Here is a 19,406-nt window from a genome sequence, read left to right as displayed (position 1 = left end):
TGCTCTATGAGACCTCAGAGGACCAAACTCTGCTTTCAGTGTACAAAAACAAGAAGCAATCATACAATAGAAAAATTCTGATGGCTAGAGCCTTTCACCACTAAAAGCATTCTAGAATAGTAAGGTTGTTCACATTTCCATCATCCTAAAAAAGTAGATTGAGCACTGATTGAGAGGTCAAGTTAAATCTGTGTTTTTCACCCGTATACCCCCCCTAATGAAAACCTATGGGCTTTAAAAAACAGGCAAATAAAATTGTTCATTAGATGTTTAATAGTTTAAAATATAGAATATACAATGTATTGGTCATTTAAAATAAACTTTACATTATTTCTTAAAGCATATCCATTGGCATCTTAATACCAGAGTGTTTAGATGCCTGATACTGATATCACCCATTCTTTTCAGTAAGTACATAGTGATGTTGATAACATTTTATTCAAACAGTCAAAAAGGATCAATAAAATTCATCACTTGATATTAAAATCAAGCTTTCAAAAAACCATTTAGAATTCATTTTTAACACAAGTCAAACTTATAACTCTGGTTTGTTATGACATGGCATAAATGCTTGTATAAACCTCTTTTACCCAGATAAGTAAGGAAATGATTATTTTAGTTATGGGAATTCTGTTAGAAAATTATAAGAAAAAGGCTAAAAGTATTTTTATGAAAATACTAAAAATTTTTAAGTCATCAAAATAGTGGATATAGAATGCAAAACTTTATTTTAATACCAAATAGCCATTCTTTCTTCATTTAGAAATTATAAGGTTTTTGTACTTTTCACTGAATTACATAATTTAAGACACTCTCCAATTAATACTATGGACAGGTGTTGTCTCTAAAACCTTTCATAATTACAAAGAATTGTTACCAACTTATGACCTAAAAATTACACTTTTGGCATAGATATTTTAAATCTTATGCATCTATCAAAGAATAGCTTTCAACCAACATGAAAAAATTAGTTAAAAAAAAACAAAATCAAGTTTAAAACAAGAGACTGGTATTTGCCTTCTTGCTTTGTTCAATTGTGTGATATACTGAAAATATTTGTGAAAAAAATGTTTGGCTTTGTAAAGCAGATTCTAAAAATGTCTCATGAATAATTTTATTGGAATCAATCAATGTATACAAAATGTTGAAATAAATAGAAGACAAATGCTCCTATATTGTTTTAAATGCTGATTGATTGACTCAGGGAAGAGTTTTTACTGCCATGTATAACTAAAGCAATTTAAAAAAAAAAAAGATTTACTATCTTGTTACTCCAGTTCATGATTTTTCTAAACAAAAGGAATGGTTAGTGAATGTTCAGTAATGAAAGACAAAAATGAGAGTGTCATTTAAAATTTTTCACCAATATGCACACTGTACACAAATAAGTTTGAAACATCAAAGGAAAAGAAATGATTATCTACAACTTTGCTTGTCAAGTATGAACTCCAGTTAAAATTGAAACTTTCCATAAAACAAATCAATATTAACTATACTACATATTTTCCCAACATGAGTCAATATATACTTTTAATTGTGATTGATAGTATATTTTGTATATTTGTAAACACTATAAGAAAGAAACATTTGAAGGAAACTGTTTAATATTAATGTTTACAGTTGGTTTTAAATTTATACAATTCTCCTCTCAATTTTATTAATAATATTGAGTTGACACAAAATTATTTAATTCGCTTGGACAGCCTTTGTTTTGAAAATGATGTGTTTTTCCTGCAGTCAAACCAATTTTGCTAAAAGAGACAATCAAGTTTTGTCAACGTGGAGGATAATATTAAAGGAAAATGATTTTTTGCACTTAATTCAAGTATTGGAAAAACTTTTTAAACAAGTAGAATAATCCTAACTCTTAGGAAAACTACTAAATCAATTATATTACTTTTTCATGTGTTTCTAATGTGTTGAATATGTAAATCAAATTTTCAACTGTGAAAGTTTTTAAAAAGCAACAAAATAATCCTTAAAAGCTACAATTTTACATCATTTTCTCTCAATTTAAACATGTACTTTGGTACTTCTTCCTATTGTGCATTTTATCCCATTGTAACAAAATTTTATGCTAAAAATTCTTTTTAACCACGTATTTTATTTTCTACAGTGAAGAAGACTACAAAATTAATATTTAATTTCTGGTAGCTATAATATCTTATGTTAAAAATAATCAGAAATATTTCATCTGAATCAAATTGTTATTATAATTATTAGTAGTAAAAAACTGACCAAAATTATGATTACAAAGCTCAATTATATGAAATTGCCAATAATTTACCTATTTTGACCTACAAATGGTAATTTTTTTTTACTTTAAAAACTTTTAATGTTAGTTTTCCTAAGTTGACATTACCATTTTCTTCATATTCATCTGAGTCTCATCATTATGCATAAAATTATTTTCAGAATCCTGCAAAGTCTTAGTAACATATATTTTGAGAAAGTGGAAAATAATCATCTATTGGTCTGGTGACTCCTACCCAATTTTACAGTCTATAAAATAAATGGCAATTTCATATGGCAATATATCATAATTTTAAAAAATAACTATCAAACTTAAATATAGTCATTTCATCATCTCCATTAGGGTGTGAATCCAGAATTCCTGTGAATGCCAAAATCTATAGATGCTCAGGACCTTTATATGAAATGGTATAGTATTTGCATATGACAAATTCACACCTTCCCATATACTTTCTCTAGATTACTTATAATACCTATATAATGCCCACTCATCACTTCATTTACATGGACTCAGTGTAATATTTGGTACCTGGCAAATTCAAGATTTGATTTTGGGAATTTTCTGAAATTTTAAAAAATCTTTTTGATGCATAATTGGTTGAATCCATGGTGATAGAACTTATAGATACAAAGGCATGACTTTAAGAAAGTTTTATGTAAAAATACCTAATGGAACAATGCTTTCTTTTTTATTAGTTCATGTATCCAGAAGTATCACTTATTACTAGATAAATCTAACTACTAATGTTTTTTTTTTCTTTTGTTACATGGAAGACAGGATAATGCATAAGGAGCCATCATGAAGACAAGATGAGTTTAGAGACAAGTTATGTGGAAATTATTAAGAAATTATATTCCTAATAATCTGGAAACTTATTCTCTTAAAATAATGTGTACTCATTGAAAAATATTTGGGCACCAGCAAGAATACCCTTGTGTGCATCTCCTAAAATGAAAACTGAATATTCCTTCCTTGATTATGTAACTAATCAACAGGTCTACTGCCATGAATAAGATGTCTTGGTTTTAGTTTGTAGACTCGTGGTATTTAGTGGTTAATAGTGTAACATTTGGGGCCACATACACATGACTTAAATTTTGCCTTTCATGAGCTTAAAGTGTCTATACCTCAATTTTCTAATTTACAAAACTAATAATAACAACAATAATAATCCTATTCTAAGATTTTAAGAGCATACAGCAAAGTCCCTGCTCAAGGTAAATGCTCCATAAATATTAGCTATGGTGATAGTGATGCTAGTAATAGTCATGAAAAATTATAAAATGTTTTGGGAAACTATAAAGCACTTACTTAATCCCCTCCCTTATCAGCATCATGTGTAGTTTATACTGGGGTACAACAGTAAAAGTAACTAAATAGCCTGCTCATGAGTCCATAAAAATAATCTTTTTTTGTTGTTGTTTTTATGGCAACAGATGGGCAACACCAGCTGGACCAGTGTGTCGCATTTTGTTCTCTTGGGTATTTCTACTCACCGAGAAGAACAGATCCCACTCTTCCTTCTTTTTCTACTCATGTACACAATCAACATTTCTGGCAATTTTGCACTCATCATACTTATCATCTCTGCTCCTCACCTCCACATCCCCATGTACATCTTCCTCAGTCACTTGGCCTTGGCAGACATCTGCTTCACCTCCACCACGGTCCCCAAGATGCTGCAGAATATATTTTCCCCTACAAAGGCCATTTCCTACATGGGCTGCTTAGCCCAGACGTATTTCTTCATTTGCTTTGCAGCCATGGAAAACTTCCTCTTGGCTGTGATGGCCTATGACAGGTACATTGCCATCTGCCACCCGCTCCGCTACCCCCTGATCCTGACAGGAAGGCTGTGTGCACAGATGGTGGCTGTGTGCCACGTCCTCTCCCACCTTCATGCCCTGCTGCACACCTTTCTCATGGGCCAGTTGGCCTTCTGTGCAGATAACAGGATCCCCCACTTCTTCTGTGACCTCTACCCTCTGATGAAGATCTCCTGCACCAGCACCTACCTTAACACCTTGATGATCCAGACAGAAGGTGTGATTGTCATCATTGGAGCACTGGCCTTCATCATTGCCTCCTATGCCTGTGTCATGTCAGCGGTCCTCCAGATCCCCTCAGCCAATGGCAAGTGGAGATCCTTTTCTACCTGTGGCTCTCACCTCTCTGTGGTGGCCATATTTTATGGAACCCTCACATGGGTCTACTTCCGGCCCCTTTCCAGCTATTCGGTGACTAAGGGTCGCATTGTGACAGTCATGTACACTGTGGTGACTCCCATGCTGAACCCCTTCATCTATAGCCTGAGGAATGGTGATATCAAGGGAAGTTTCCGGAAATGGATGAGACTTTTTTCTTTCGATAAAACCCCAAAACACAGTTCTGAGTTTTAACTATGATTCTAGGAAAATTGTTCCATCCCTCAGATCTTCTTCCTTTAGAATGTCTCAGAAATATCTTAATTAAATCCATATTATAAATTTTCTCACCAAATATTTTCCTGGGATATCTCATAAACCCAAAGAACATGAAACAAAATAGACTATCGTATCATTAGTACAAAATACCAGCGTGGCTTCAACTGTAATTAAGGGTGTTCTGTGGGCCTACAATTAAAAACAGCTGTAATTCTCAAGAGTTCTTAGAAACAGGCAACAAAAATCAATGCTAGCTGATTTATTGGAGGAAATGAGTATCTCAAAAGGCTAAGTGGAGCTCAGGAGTTACCAAGACTGAGGAAACAAGAAAATGGATAGGAATGAGAAAAGTCACATAGTCAAAACCACAAAATCATAATCAGGAACTAGTCCAGGCTGTAGTTTCCAAACTCTGTTCCCTGCCAACTTGCAACTTATACCCCTGCCAGCATTTCCAGCAATAGTCTCTGGGCATAGCCCTAAGAGACCTACAAACTGGATATCACCACCTCCAGAAACACCTGCCCACGTGTTCTCTTCACCACTACCTCTAGATTCAAAATGAGATAGTGCGATGGTGCATCTGACTGGCCAAGAATGGGTCATTTGCCCATATTATATCTGCCAGGAAACTGAGAGAACAATATTAATGTTTGTATTTAATATAAATTTCTGTAGGACAGGTGAAATGGATTAACTACTTCGATATGGGAAGAGGGACATAAGGACAATGTCCACTCTATGGGGTCAAATGCTCTCAGTACCTTAGAATTAGGTGTGACCACAGCTCTCCAACTTGCATTTTCTCAACCTTCTTCAGCTGCACAATGATGACTAAAACTCCCACTGTCACAGCATACTTCTGGTCTTTTCTGCAGTTGATATGTGGAGCTTGACTAATACCAGATGATTGCTGACTAATCAATCCTGTGCATGGATAACAGGTTCCGGAGCCAAATCTCATAAGTATAGGGCCAAAAGGAGAATGTGAGAGGGGCCTCCCAGGGCATGGGGCAGAAGATGCAAGTGCAGGCTGATTTCTATAAAGTTCCTTACAGAATACAGGTAGTTATGACACTGAATTAGAAGGAGCTAAAACTGTGGTAATTTGTCAAATGATAGAAAAAAATTATTTCTTGTAGCGTAATTATATATTAATAAAAATTTATTCCATTGGGGTGGATTTGAGAAGCTATATTTTCTATGTCTTTTTCTGCACCAAGTTAATAAATTCCATCAAGGTAAAGGGTGCTCTGACACTTATAAGTTGATGACAACAAAGAAATCATGCCAAGTTTTGATTAGTTAACTCTGGTTCCTCATATTTTGTAGAAAATATCTTACGTGCTCAACATTTTTCTGCTGGATTCTTTGTTTCCTCCTACATTGTATCTCCATCTCAAGGTGGCAGGCAGTTCCATTACTGATCCCTTTTATTCTTTACTCTCTGATTAGACTCGATTCTTAACACTGGAGCCTTTTCTAAGAATCCCCCTTCTTCCATTGAAGAAATGTCTAAAGCTGGAGAAATAAACATGAGAGTATATGAATTCAGGAGTCATGCACCCCATCCATGATTTTGCTTTCCAGTTTCAGCTACCCACTTCAACTGCTGTATGAAAATATTAAATGGAAAATTCCAGAAATAAACAATTCAGAAGATTTAAATTGCTTGATGTTTAGAGGAACATGATGAAATTCCACACTGTCCCCCTCCATCTTGCCCAGGACATGAATCACCCCTTTGACCAGCATATCTTTCCTGCATATGCTACACTCCCATTAGCCACTTAGTATCCTTTTTGATTATCAAATTGAAAAAATAACCACATAATATGCAAGTTGGCACTATCCATGGTTCCGGGCATTCTCTGGAGCTGGGGAACATATCTTCTATGATGAAGGGTAGACTAATATGCAACTTTATTTTTTGATACTGGGGATTGAACTCAGGGATGCTTAACCACTGAGCCACATCCCCAGCCCCTTTTTAAATATCTTATTTAGAGACAGGTTCTCACTAAGTGGACTATACAACATTTTTAAGGTTAATTGAGCAATTGTTACAAATAGCACACATACACATTTTATGTTCAATACACTATTATTCATGACAGTGAAAATTAGAAATAATCCAGAGGGGAAAGATGGCAGAGTAGAGGAAGGGTGTGATTTTCACTTGCTCTGGACTCCAGATTCAGGCAGTGGGGATACTGCTTCCCAGTAAGGAGGATGACAAAGGAATACACCAAAATTCAATATTAGAATCATAGAGATGCATAAATTCAGGTGCTTGGAACATAGAACAGGAAAGAATACCTCAAGAACCAAGCCCATAATGCTAGCTCCAGGGAGGGGTGACGCAGGCAAAAAGAGAGACAGAGACTGTCAAGAAAATGTGGCATGTGGGGAAGCCATGGAAGAGAGGGGAGGTCTGAACTTGAGTGACCTGAGGCAGGGTCGGGAGTTGGTCCTTGCATTTGACTGGAGGGCAGAGAGCTGAGGCAAGACACCATCTCCAAGTGGCCCTTTGGGGACTTTCTGTTGCAGGAACAAGAATTCACGACAAGCTTAGCCAACTGCCCCTGCATGCACCTGCCCTGAGATCTAGGGTCCATCTGGAGGGTCCACTAACTTAGCACAGAATGGATTTCCCACCAGGGAGTGCTCAGGCTGGGGGAGTGGAGCAGTATGAGGCTCACTTTCCCTTGGGGTTAGGAGGCTTGTGGAATTAGCCAGAGAGAATCTAGAAATTGAACAAGTGGGCACATTTGCACTTGGGTCAAGAACAGTGGAGAGTTGGTCACTTTCTTCCAACAGTAAATAGGGTCCTGATGCATATTAAAAAAATTAAAGTATGATCTGTGGGTGAATAGGTGTATACCCATATAAGAAACAAGTACATACAAAAACTTTAAATGATTCAATCGGCTTTGCATAGAAGTGGACAAAAGATGAATTATTAAAAATAATTCTTCTATCAAGTATAACTATTTAAAACTAATTGTACAAATGTTTAAAAAAGTAAGTTGACTTACTTAAAACAAAATCACTTACCCCATAGTAGAAACCCTTTCTACACCTCTAATGCTTTGCTTTTTAGTTGAGAGGTTATGCCATATTGCAATGCACTGTGTAGCTAATTAAAACAAATTTAAATTTTAAATAAACAATTTTAAATACTTTATGTTAAAAAGAAAGCATTTAAATGAGTTTGTACCTCAAACTACATTAAAAATAACCACCTTCCTACATTTTTTAAGACTTTCAAGGACTAAAGGCAAAGTTTAAAATTTTACATAAAAATATGGAATACTATCCTGAGGTTCGTAGGACAAGGGAGTTGTTTTTTTAAATTCAGATATATTTGGTTAAAGCATAGTATAAATCATATGACTTACTAGCCAATGCCAGCACCAAATTCCATCTGGGAATAGAATATTCATGTGCCATAATAAATAGATCCTGTTGAATTGTTATAAAATCATATACTATTGATGATATACTATTTTAACCCCTGATGACATCTAGCCATCTAGCTCAGTTTCTAAACAAGGTTTTAAATTAGATTAGGTGCATGTGTTCACTCAGAGGACTCAACTGGCTTCCAATTTCCAAAGTCACAAACAATCACTTGACTCTGAACAATCCTCTCTCTCTCTCTCTCTCTCTCTCTCTCTCTCTCTCTCTCTCTTTCTAATTTGTCGGTTTTGTGGGTTGGTTGACTAATGCATAGGGACATGTATCCAAAGTCAAAGCACTATATGGAATAAATTTTCTACATCTGAAATCCCCTTTAGTTTATCCACTCATCTTATTACTAAATCCTTAGCAACAAACTGATCATCTTATTATCTCTATAGTTTTGCATTTTCTATGATACCGCATAGTGGAAATTATATATTGTGTAGTCTTTTCAGACTGGCTTACTCATATAAGTGTTTTGTAAAAGAGTTCAGCATTAACTAGGAATTAAATAGGATACACACATGCCATACACTCCAATATTTCTTCTGTGTGTACAATTTACAGAATCTCTCTGATAAGCACACTGGATGCATGCAATACAATGTTTGCAGCATTGTTCATGATAGCTGAATGCTGAAAGCAAAAAAAAACAACCATTAAAATAGATCAGAGAAGTCTGTTATAGTTTCACAGAGGAAGATGAAAATACAGAAATGAATTTCACAAAGGCAAGAGAAGACAACAAAAGCCAAATGGAGCAGAACACACATAGTCTTTCACTTATATGCACATCTAGAGCAAACGAAATTTATGGATAACTAAAGTGTTAAAACTCACATGAGAAGTGAATATTGCAAACAGTGAAGCTACTAGGTACCTCCAAGAGGAAAGAAGACACAATAGAGGGGGGATTGAAGAGGCTTCGATGATATTGTTAGTTTTTTATTGTTTAAGCCTGCAGATTGTTCAGTGAATGTTTCTATTAAAATTATTTAAAATGCTATCATACCTCACATATGAAGAACTCATAAATGCATACATGCAATTACAACATCATGGATACACACACATATAATTAAATTATATATTTTATGTATGTTATTTCAATATTTTTCTAAAAATTAAAGTAAAATTTTTAGTAAATTGTTTAAAATATTGTTTGGGTTGAAAAGCATCAAATGTCGAACAGGCCTCAGGATTTGACTTCTCACAAATATAGGAGGCTTATTGGCACATGGCTAGCTACTAAATGTCTCTCAAATGTGAATTTCTTCCTTTATAACAAGAGTTAAAGGAATACAGAAACATCTGTCACAGTAAGCAGCTTATAGCAATGGAGTTAAGTACCTTTGCCTGGAGCAGAGGTAAGTTTCTCAAGGAATAAACATAAAACTTGGCCGTATCTGATGGGAACACAGAACACTGCATTTATGTAGTTGGGTTAGGAAGTAACTATTTTCATTTTAAAACAAAACATAGTTGGATTAAACTGAAATGAAGACCTGCTTGAACTCACTGCATGTTGCCCAGACTTCCTGACCTCCTGCCCAGCCATTCTCCATTCCACAGCCAGAGAGGCTGACCCCTTACTGGAATGGGTCCATCTCCCAGATAACATCACCACCTGAAAGGCCTTTCAAAAACCATCATTCTCACTGCCACGCCCCACACCCACATGGCCCCCGTAGGGCCTGGAGGACTCCAGTGAACTTCCTGTTCACCACTTGAGTCCTGGGCCCATTCTATGTAGACCATTGGGCTACTCTCAATTTGTGACAAGGGCTGTTCTCTTTGAGAAAAAAGTTACATGCCTACTTATCATCACTCTAATAACACATACAAAATAATTTTTGATGATGATTCAGAAATAACCAATAGTTTAGAAAAATAGAAGAAAAGATAAGGAAAAGCTAGTCGTCTGGTACCAAATTAATCAAAAGTTCTACTGTCCTACTACTTGGTACATTGACTAGAGACAGTAATGCTATGTTATGTACTTCTAGAAAGCTATAATAAAGGCTTTTGAATGTTTCAAAGAAATGGAAAATGAGGAAATAAATATGTTTGCCACCATTTGAACATTACACAATTATCAAAACTTCACACAGCACAGCATGAATATGTATGATTTTTTAGGAGTAATTTAAAATAAATGAATGAATAATAGGCCCAGGTTATAGCTCAGTGGTAGAGCACTTGCCAAGCACGTGTAAGTCCCTGGGTTCAATCCTCAGCACCACATGAAAATAAATAAATAAAATAAAGGTATTGTGCCACCTACAATTAAAAAATGTATTAAAAAATAAAATAAAACAAATGAATGAATAACAAATTAGAAATAAGAATAACATTTCTTATTTCCCTTACAAAAGAAAATAAAATACAAAAAGCATTACAAAATTATACACAAACGTATAATCATAAACCCACCAGTAGTAAAATTATAATCATCTTCAGAAAGCCAAAAAAAAAAACGCTTTGATACAACCAGTGGGGGTGTGGAGAGGGGGGAGACAAAGATAAAAGCTGAGACTACATAATAATTTTAAATGTACTTAGGATGAGAACAAATGAAAAAGAAAAATTAGGAGTAGGTAATTAGGCAGTAATATTTATAAGATTTTCAACATTAACAATTAAACATAGACAAAAACTATGTTCCTTATGTAACACAGTTGAATAAAGTATGTCACATCAAATTCACTAAGGAACAGGTTTGGGGGTGTAACTCAATGGGCGAGCTTGCTTAGTACTGTGAAAGGCTCTGGGTTCCATTTGCAGTAGTCAAAAAAAAAAGATTTGCTAAGAAAGAGTAATTCAGAGAGGAAATGATACATATACAGTATCAAAGAAAATCTCACATCTGGCAATTGTGAAAACAGTGGCCATCACGCTGAAAATATTCCCCTACTCAGGATGTTTCTCAGAGCGCCTCTCATATCCCAATTCCTCAGATTGTAGATAAAGGGATTCAGCGTGAGGGTGACCAGAGTGTAGAACACAGACACAATGACATCTTGTCTTTACTGCTATTGGATGAGGGGAAAAAGTAGAGTGCAAGAACTGCTCCATAGTATAAAGAAACTACTGCTAGATGAGAACCACCTGTGGACAAGGCTTTGTAGATTCCCTTGACTGAGGGTCTTCTCAGGATGGTGGCCGCAATGTGGCCAGAAGAGACCAGAATGCATACAAATTGTGCAGAAATGGCCACAGTTCCTACAGTGAGGATGACCAATTCATTGATGGTGGTATCAGAGCTGGACAGCTTAATCAAGGCAGCAAGCGGAAGTGGTGGAGAGTGTTGTCTCTAAGGAAAGAAAGATGGGCTAGCAGGAGGGTGTGCACAAGGGCACCAGCAAAGGACAAGACCCAGGACATAATTACTAGCAGCAAACAAAAGGCTCTGACTCAAGATGGTGGTGTAGTGGAAGGGATGACAGATGGCCACATACCTGTCATAGGCCCTTGAGGTCAGAAGGAAGCTGTCAACACCTCTGAATAATAATTTTTTTTTTAAATCCTGGCAAATGCACCCAGAACAGGAGATAAATTTATTTTGCATCAGCATACTCATGAGCATTTTTGGAGCCATAACTGAGAAGAAAGAGATGTCAGTGAGGGCTAAATGGCTGAGAAACATGGAGGTGTGGAGGCGAGAGTCCAGCCTGATGAGCAGGATGATGAGCAGGTTCCCCAGCACCGTGGTCAGGTACATGCCCAGGAACAGGGCAGAGAATATGCCTTGCTCCTCGGGCTGGATGGGGAGGAGGAACTCAGACACACTGCTCTGATTATCCTTCCTCATGCTCTTCTTGTTAACTTTTTCTACACACAGAAAAGAGATGGAATGTGAAAGAATCATAAATCATTTTGACTATTATGTAATAAAAACATGGCTTTAAACTAGTCAGTAAGTGCATTCCAAAACTTGAATATCTCAAGTTTTTTGCCACACCTGTGGACTAATGATATTTTAGAGAAAGGATGTGATGTGTATACCTAGGAAGACATAACATCTTTAAAAAAGAATCCATGAAACATCCAAAGGAGCATTGCTGCGCCCCTCCCCTGACTCAGGCAATGGCAAGGCCCTACTGAGGTGGATGGCGCAAGGCGTCCATCCTCTGGAGGAGCGCAGTATGTTTCTGGGAATGGGCTGATTTGTTTTTGTATTCCTTTAATAAGTATAGTTGCAATTTCTCATATGACCATTAAGTATGAAGGAAAAAACATGACTTTCCCAATTAATGCAACTACTTCTAAAGAATAGATCTGTTTGCTCTAAATGCAATGATTCAGCTGTGGAGTGTAAATTGTTAATGTCTAATGAAAAACTCCCTGTATTCCTGTCAAGGAAGTTTTTGAGAAATTAAATTAAAATCTAGAGAAGAAAAATAAATGTTAAGAAGACAGATTAGTGCTTGGTACTGGGCAACTTGTTCTTGTTCCTGTGCACAATGGTTTGTGCTCTTACTCTTGTTTGATTAAAATTAATAACAAGTCAACCACTTGCCGTAACCATGGCACCGGTTCCAGTCAGTAAGTCAAGAAAGAATAGTCAAGGTATAGGCCAATAGTTTGGGACATTTCTAACTATTATTAAAAGTTAACTAAGCAGAAACAGCTCAAAGCAAAACACGAACTGAAAGTACAAATGCTTGCTTATGCATAAGCCAAGATACATTCTTCTATTCTAATTGTAGCTATGTAATATTTTGTTTCTTTGAATAATGATTCCTGTTTTGTAACCACAAAGTACTGTGAGCCTGCCAAAATGAAAAGTATGTATGATCAGCTTCACAAGTAAAGATTGGGATCAACACCTTCACTTTGGTGTCTGTGTTGTTTCTCCACCCCTCTTTCGCCGACTCCTCACCATCTGTTCGTCTCCTGAGACCCCCTGTTGGAGCTGGTCTCTGACAGAGCATGATGTCAGGCCAAATCAACTCAAGGACTCATGATGGAGATCTGAGATTAGGAACAAGGTGGAAGGGCAGATCAGTAACCAATTAATAGAAAAATGAGTGGACGATCTCTAATGATTTGTTGGCTTCTCTGTCTTAACCATCTCCTTGCCTCTGAAATACACTTTGGCTAATGCTTTAATTCCAGGAACCAGATCAAATGCAGAGAGTCAAGTGGGAAACTTTCAATCTGTAAGATTTCAGCATGTACAGAGGTAGTGGAAATATCCTATGGACAGATTTAAGGGCATAAACATGAGTTAGTAACAAAATATCAAATGGCATACCTTGTCATACACCCATCAGTTCTTTCTTAAAGAAAATTCTTTCCCATTCAACACGTTCAATCTTTCAACGCCCTTTCTACAGGAATTTCCAAGGAACACAGAGGAAAAGTAGGTTTCTCTTTCAAATTCCCATTTTGGTTGCAACTTGAAATAGATCATTTTTATTCAAGTCCTTTGAACAACAGAAAATACTTGCCATTTCAAGTTAGACCCAGGATCTGCCAGAGAACAGACACTGTAAATGTCTATCTAGCATAAGGAAATAATAACTTCTCCATTTTTTCTCTTCTTAACCTAGTTTTTACGCTGAAAATTTATAACTGATATATTTCTTGTCATGATCCTAAGATTTCTTACCTTATAATCATCAATCCTCTCTCTTTCTTCAAGTCAATTGGACTTACACATACCCACATGAACAATTATAAAGAAATAAGGACAGAGAACATGATGTCTGTCTGTTAAACAATAGAATCCATGTTCTATGCAAAGACCTATTCAATCTGACCATCTATAGGAGAGCTAGAGATTTAAGTAAATAACATAAAAATTTTTAAAATAGCTTGCAGTTTACTGGGTCAAGATCAGATTATAGCAAGACAGGAGGGTCAGCAGGAATCAAAATTAGAGGTAATTACAGCAGTTTAAATGCAAAGCAATATTTGTCTACACCTGGATTATGGCAATGAAGATGAATAAAATTCCAGAGATTAAGTATAAAATTTGGAAGATATCACAAGATCTAATGAAGTTTGAAGATAGACAAATAAAAAGTTTTCCAAAATCCTCTCAAAATGAAATATAAATCAATTTCAGATAAATAATTCTATACAGATATTTGATTTTGTCCTATCTTTTCAAAATTTGATTAGATACTCAGCTGGAGATAAATTACCCTTCAGGGAACCATCTGTCAGGTTTCAGTGTGAGGAGGTATAGCGTCTAGGAATCAGAAGCACACACTGGATACACACACACATATAGCACAGAAACACAAACAATGATATTAACAAATGTAAATTCCATTCCTGTTGTGATTGGGCCGCTCATATGATGAGCACAGACACCTTCAGCTAATAGCCACAAGAATGTTCTTGCATTTTTCTCTAGCAGACACCGAATGCAGTAAAGCAAGTGGAGTCTCTAAGGGGCTTAAATTTCCAAAGCAACAGGAAACCGAGTTATCAGTTCAGAATCAAACTATATACACACATACACACACACACACACACACACACACACACACCTGTTCACAGCTTAACTATGGGGAGGTCATGGGACGCCATACCTCTATCTCCATCTCCAAATTAGAGGGGAAAAAGCAGATACACTTGCTTTATTGCTTTCTCTTCCCTTGGGAGAAGACCTAGATATTGCAGCAGGCCTAAGGGATTTAACTCTTGGAAGAATGCTGAGATTAAGGGCAAGACAGCTACTGAAAACCTGGTGATGCACAAGGCTTTTTGCCTTCCCAGTTTACCTTGGGGAAAACGCGAGTCAAAGTGCATCATAAACCAGGGTAAAGGTTGAGCATGATAATCCAAGGATCTTGGTGATGAACTCCATACTATTTAAAAAGCACCAGAAACCCTCTAATACCTTCATTCTCTGACTAAAAGAGTGAAGAAGAATATATGTCATGGTCACCACTGGACCCTGAGGAATGGAATAGAATTTCTATGAACCTAACTCTTGGTGGAAAACTATCACGTCATCATTAGATTGTGGCAACATTCTTACAATAACATAAAATGATCATTCAATATACACATTCTACTAATTACCTTACAAAAACTGATCTCAAATCCATTAAGTACATTGCCAGTTCCATTTCCTCCTGGTAGAAAATGAATGTCATGTGCTCATTGTTCAAGGTGAAGATCTATGAATATTTATAAATATTATTATTCAGATTTCCAGTTTTCCCAGCACCATTTGTTGAGGAGACTATCTTTTTTCCCAACACATGTTTATGGCACCTTTGTCTAGGATGAATAACTGTATTTATGTGGGTTTGTCTCTGTGTTTTCTATTCAGCACCATTGGTCTTCATGTCTGTTTTGGTACCATACCATGCCATTTTTGTTACTATAGCTCTGTTATGTAATTTAAGGTCTAGTATTGTGAGGCCTCCTGTTTCACATTTCTTGCTAAGGATTGATTTGGCTATTCTGGGCCTCTTATTTTTCCAAATGAATTTCATGACTGCTTCTTCTATTTCTATGACGAATGTCATCAGAATCTTAATAGGAATTGCATTAAATCCATATAGCACTTTTGGAAGTATGGCCATTTTGACAATATTAATTCTGCCTCTCCAAGAACCTGGGAGATCTTTCCATCTTCTGAGGTCTTCTTCAATTTCTTTCTTTAGTGTTCTGTAGTTTTCATTGTAGAGGTTTTTCAACTCTTTTGTTAGACTGATTTCCCAATTTTTTTGAGACTTTTGTAAATGGGATAGTTTTCCTAATTTCTTTTTGATTCAATGACTATGCCAGTGATGGTTCTCTTTCTTCTCTCCTCCTCTTCCCCCACCTCCTCCTCCTTCATCTTTATCTTCATCTTCATCTTCTTCTTCTTCCTCTTCTTCTTCATCTTCATCTTCATCTTTTTCTTCTTCCTCTCTCTCTCTCTCTCTCTCTCTCTCTCTCTCTCTCTCTCTCTTCAGTGTGAGGATATAATAAGTTACCTATCTGAAAACAAAGACAAGAGCATCAAATCAGTTAAAAATTTGATCTTGGATTTACCGCCTCCATAACTGAGAAAATAAATTTATGCTGTTTAAGCAAACCAGTGTATGGTGTATTGCTCTCAGACCAAGAAAATGGAGTTATGTATGTACATTTGTACAAGTATATATTTTAGATATGCATATACATAGCAATAAATTGAAAATAATCAATAGAATAAAATAATTAAATTCTGCCTGGTTCTTTCTTCCTGCAGAGAGACAGGAAGATAGTATGTGGATAACTCAAAAGTAGATTCAAATGAAGCTTTTTTCAAAATAAACATTTGTTAATGGAAGTTAATATTCATAGATAAAAATGAGCATGCAGGAAATGCACAAGTTCATGAATTATGACAATAGAAATACACTATGTAAATATCAGCTGGATAATGAAATAATCCTCCAGATTGTTCCTCCTAGTCATTTCTTCCGAATGTAAATCTTATTCTACTACCACAATTACTCTTGGCTGATTTTTACCTCATAAAATGAAATGCAAACAAAGTCTGTATTCTTTTTATATTTTAAACCGTTTTATATAATTTCATGTAAGTATGTGCTCAGATACCAATGAACCAGTCCATCCAATTGGGGAAATACATATCAATACACAAAATATCGACATCACTTCAGAAAGTTTTGTTGAGCTCCTTCTCAGCCAATATCATCCAGAAGCACCAGCAATTTTACTGCTTTAACAATACATTAATGCATTAAAGTTGGGGGGGGTCTGTGGCTCTGGTACTGGATGTAGAATTTGCGCTGGAGCCAGCACTAGCTCCATAGCTAGTACTATACTGATGCCAGGCGTGGTTCTAGTTTGAAACTACAGTTTCAGTTGACATGAAATCATTTAATTTCAATCCAGTAGACTAACAGCAGATCTCTCAACAGAAATCCTACAGGCCAAGAGGACATGGAATGACACATTTTGAGTCCTGAGAGAAATAACTGTCAAGTAAGATTACTATACACAGCAAGGTTATGCTTGAGAAATAAAGTTGAAATAAAGACATTTGAAAATAAGCAAAAATTGAGGAAATTCATACCCAACCAAAGAACCCTAGAAAAATGCTTGAGGGAATACTATACTCAGAAATAGAAGAAAGAAGTATAAAAAAGTATAAATCCCACAAGAGGAGTAGACACAGAAAATAGTAATAGAAAATAATCAAACATTATCAATACAGTAAACCATCAAACAGTAAGAGTGGAAAAATGAACAAAGCATATTCAAAACAACTGCAAGAAAATCAACAAAATGACAGGCAAAAAATCCATACATTTTAACAATAATTCTGAATGTAAGTGCTCTTAATTCTTAAATTAAAATTTTCACAGTGGCTGAATAAATTTTAAAAACAGACTCAATAATGTGCTGACAATAAAAAAGTCACTTTACCAGTAAAGACACACTCAGAGTAAAAGGGAAATATGGAAAATAATAATCTAAGCCAATAGAAAACTAAAGCAAGCAGGAGTATTTTGTCATATATATAACAAAACAGATTTTAAGACAAAAAAAATAAGGGACATGAATACATAATGATCAAGGGATCAACAGATCTATATACAGCAAATGTCAGAGCACCCATTTTTATAAAAAAAAAAAAAAACACTATTAGACCTTAAGAGAAAGATAGGCTCCAATAAAACAATAGTGATCTACCTCATTATCACTAATGGGTAAACCATCCAGACTTTAAAAAATCTACAAAGAAACATGATAATATATCTATACTATAGATCTATAATCCTTTTTACACACATAAAATAAGACACTTATTATGCTAAAGAACAGATTTTATTCTCCATTTTCCCCAAACACTAAAAATAGCACAACACACGATATAAATTAACATATGCAATAATTATCCCACAAATAGCTCTTTTAAGTCCTTAAAAACTTATACTTTTAAATGACCTTTATTAATAAAATTATCAATGAACAAAGAGTCACTTCAAAAAAAATCTTACTGTATAAGACCTCAACACTTAGGACTTTTGTAAAGAAGATTCTTGATTTGCCTCTCTATGTCTGAGCCAGAGCAAAGAGTCTCAAGTTCCTTTTTACTTAAGGTAACGCTGACTGCTAGGTTCCTAGTTTGAGAGGATTAAATTTAATATTGCAACTTTCACCATAGAGCCCACATTTAAACAGCATTTCAAGTGGAAGGAGTATGAGAAAAAAAATCAAATTTTGCTGCAGATCAAAATTATTCTATGAGATGCAGAAATGGCAACCACTCGCCATGCGCTCAGCAAGGTTCAATAAAAGTACAGTGGGTAGACTTTACAAACATTCACATGCAGGAGGTGATCAGAGACAAGCTGAGGAGACAAGATGATGTCTGGGACAATAGTCCTTGGAAAGAGTACAGATCTCAAGATGCATAAAGGATTTCATGTTAAATCACCATGTGCTCCTCTGATTTTAAACTGGCTATATCAATAATCACCTGAAAGGGCTTCCCAATTCTGGGTGTCTTTTAAGTACAATTTCAAACATGCTAAAAAAAATTTCCTTCTGCATCCATCAGCTTTTGGTGAGTGAACTCGGCTGACTCCCTGCCTGGTCACACAGAGCTGAGAACAGACCCATGGCTTTGGTTGGAGCAGCTGCGGGAGCTAAATTTGTTCCCATTGATTTCTTCAAATATGGAAGCTCTTTCTGCCATCGTGAAGCAAGAGATTAGTGTCACTCGGCTCGTTTTTCATTCCAATGATAACGACTTACTCTGTGAATTTCCATTTTCATCAACCACAGACTTATCCATCCAAAAGGGCACATCTGCGGGCAAGGGCTCCCCTTCGGTGATCTTTCCTTAGGGCTACATCACTGTCCCTCCCGCTTTGCTTCTGTCAGGCAGGTGCCCAGGGTCCCTCCTCCGTCCCTCATGCTTTGTGTTCTTTGATGCGGTGAGCTCAGAGTGACACCTTGTCAATCAGGAGAGGGACTTCCGGGGATCTCAATGACAACCTGCCCGTTGAGCATCATGGAAGCCACCAGTAGAGGTAGGGGAAGTTGATCGCAGCCGCGAGGCCAGGTGGAAAAAGATAAGCAGTGTGCGGTCAGCCCCTTGCACAAGACCCCACAGGAGCCGGCAACCGGGCCCTACAGAGCCGCGGCCATATAGAGACTGGAGCTCCCACTGCCCGCCAGCCTGCTGTCCCTGTGCCCCGTCCTCCAGGGCCTCTGCCCCCGCCCTGGCCTGCTTGCTGGGCACTCAGGGAGCCTGGGAGGCGGCAGTGAGGCTGGCAGGCGGGCCACTGGGC

The 19,406-nt window shown here is 36.5% G+C and overlaps 1 protein-coding gene and 1 pseudogene across 1 annotated transcript; one reads left to right on the top strand and one right to left on the bottom strand.

Annotated features, from left to right (window-relative positions):
* The first annotated feature begins 2,335 nt into the window (after nt 1–2,335).
* LOC107152201 (olfactory receptor 1Q1-like) lies at nt 2,336–7,021 on the top strand. Its single transcript, XM_048813228.1, has one exon. The coding sequence runs from the start codon at nt 3,691–3,693 to the stop codon at nt 4,651–4,653; it is 963 nt and encodes a 320-aa protein (XP_048669185.1). The 5' UTR covers nt 2,336–3,690; the 3' UTR covers nt 4,654–7,021.
* A 3,578-nt stretch (nt 7,022–10,599) lies between these two features.
* On the bottom strand, nt 10,600–12,187 carry LOC107152200 (annotated as a pseudogene).
* Between the last annotated feature and the right edge of the window lie 7,219 nt (nt 12,188–19,406).

This window comes from Marmota marmota, unplaced genomic scaffold (assembly GCF_001458135.2).
Source record: "Marmota marmota marmota unplaced genomic scaffold, marMar, whole genome shotgun sequence".
NCBI lineage: Eukaryota > Metazoa > Chordata > Mammalia > Rodentia > Sciuridae > Marmota > Marmota marmota.
The sequence above is the reverse complement of the archived record's forward strand: the minus strand, read 5'-3'. Positions and strand labels throughout refer to the sequence as shown.

Coding starts and splice junctions, on each gene's coding strand:
- LOC107152201 (XM_048813228.1), top strand. CDS start 3,691: ATGGGCAACACCAGCTGGACCAGTGTGTCGCATTTTGTTCTCTTGGGT.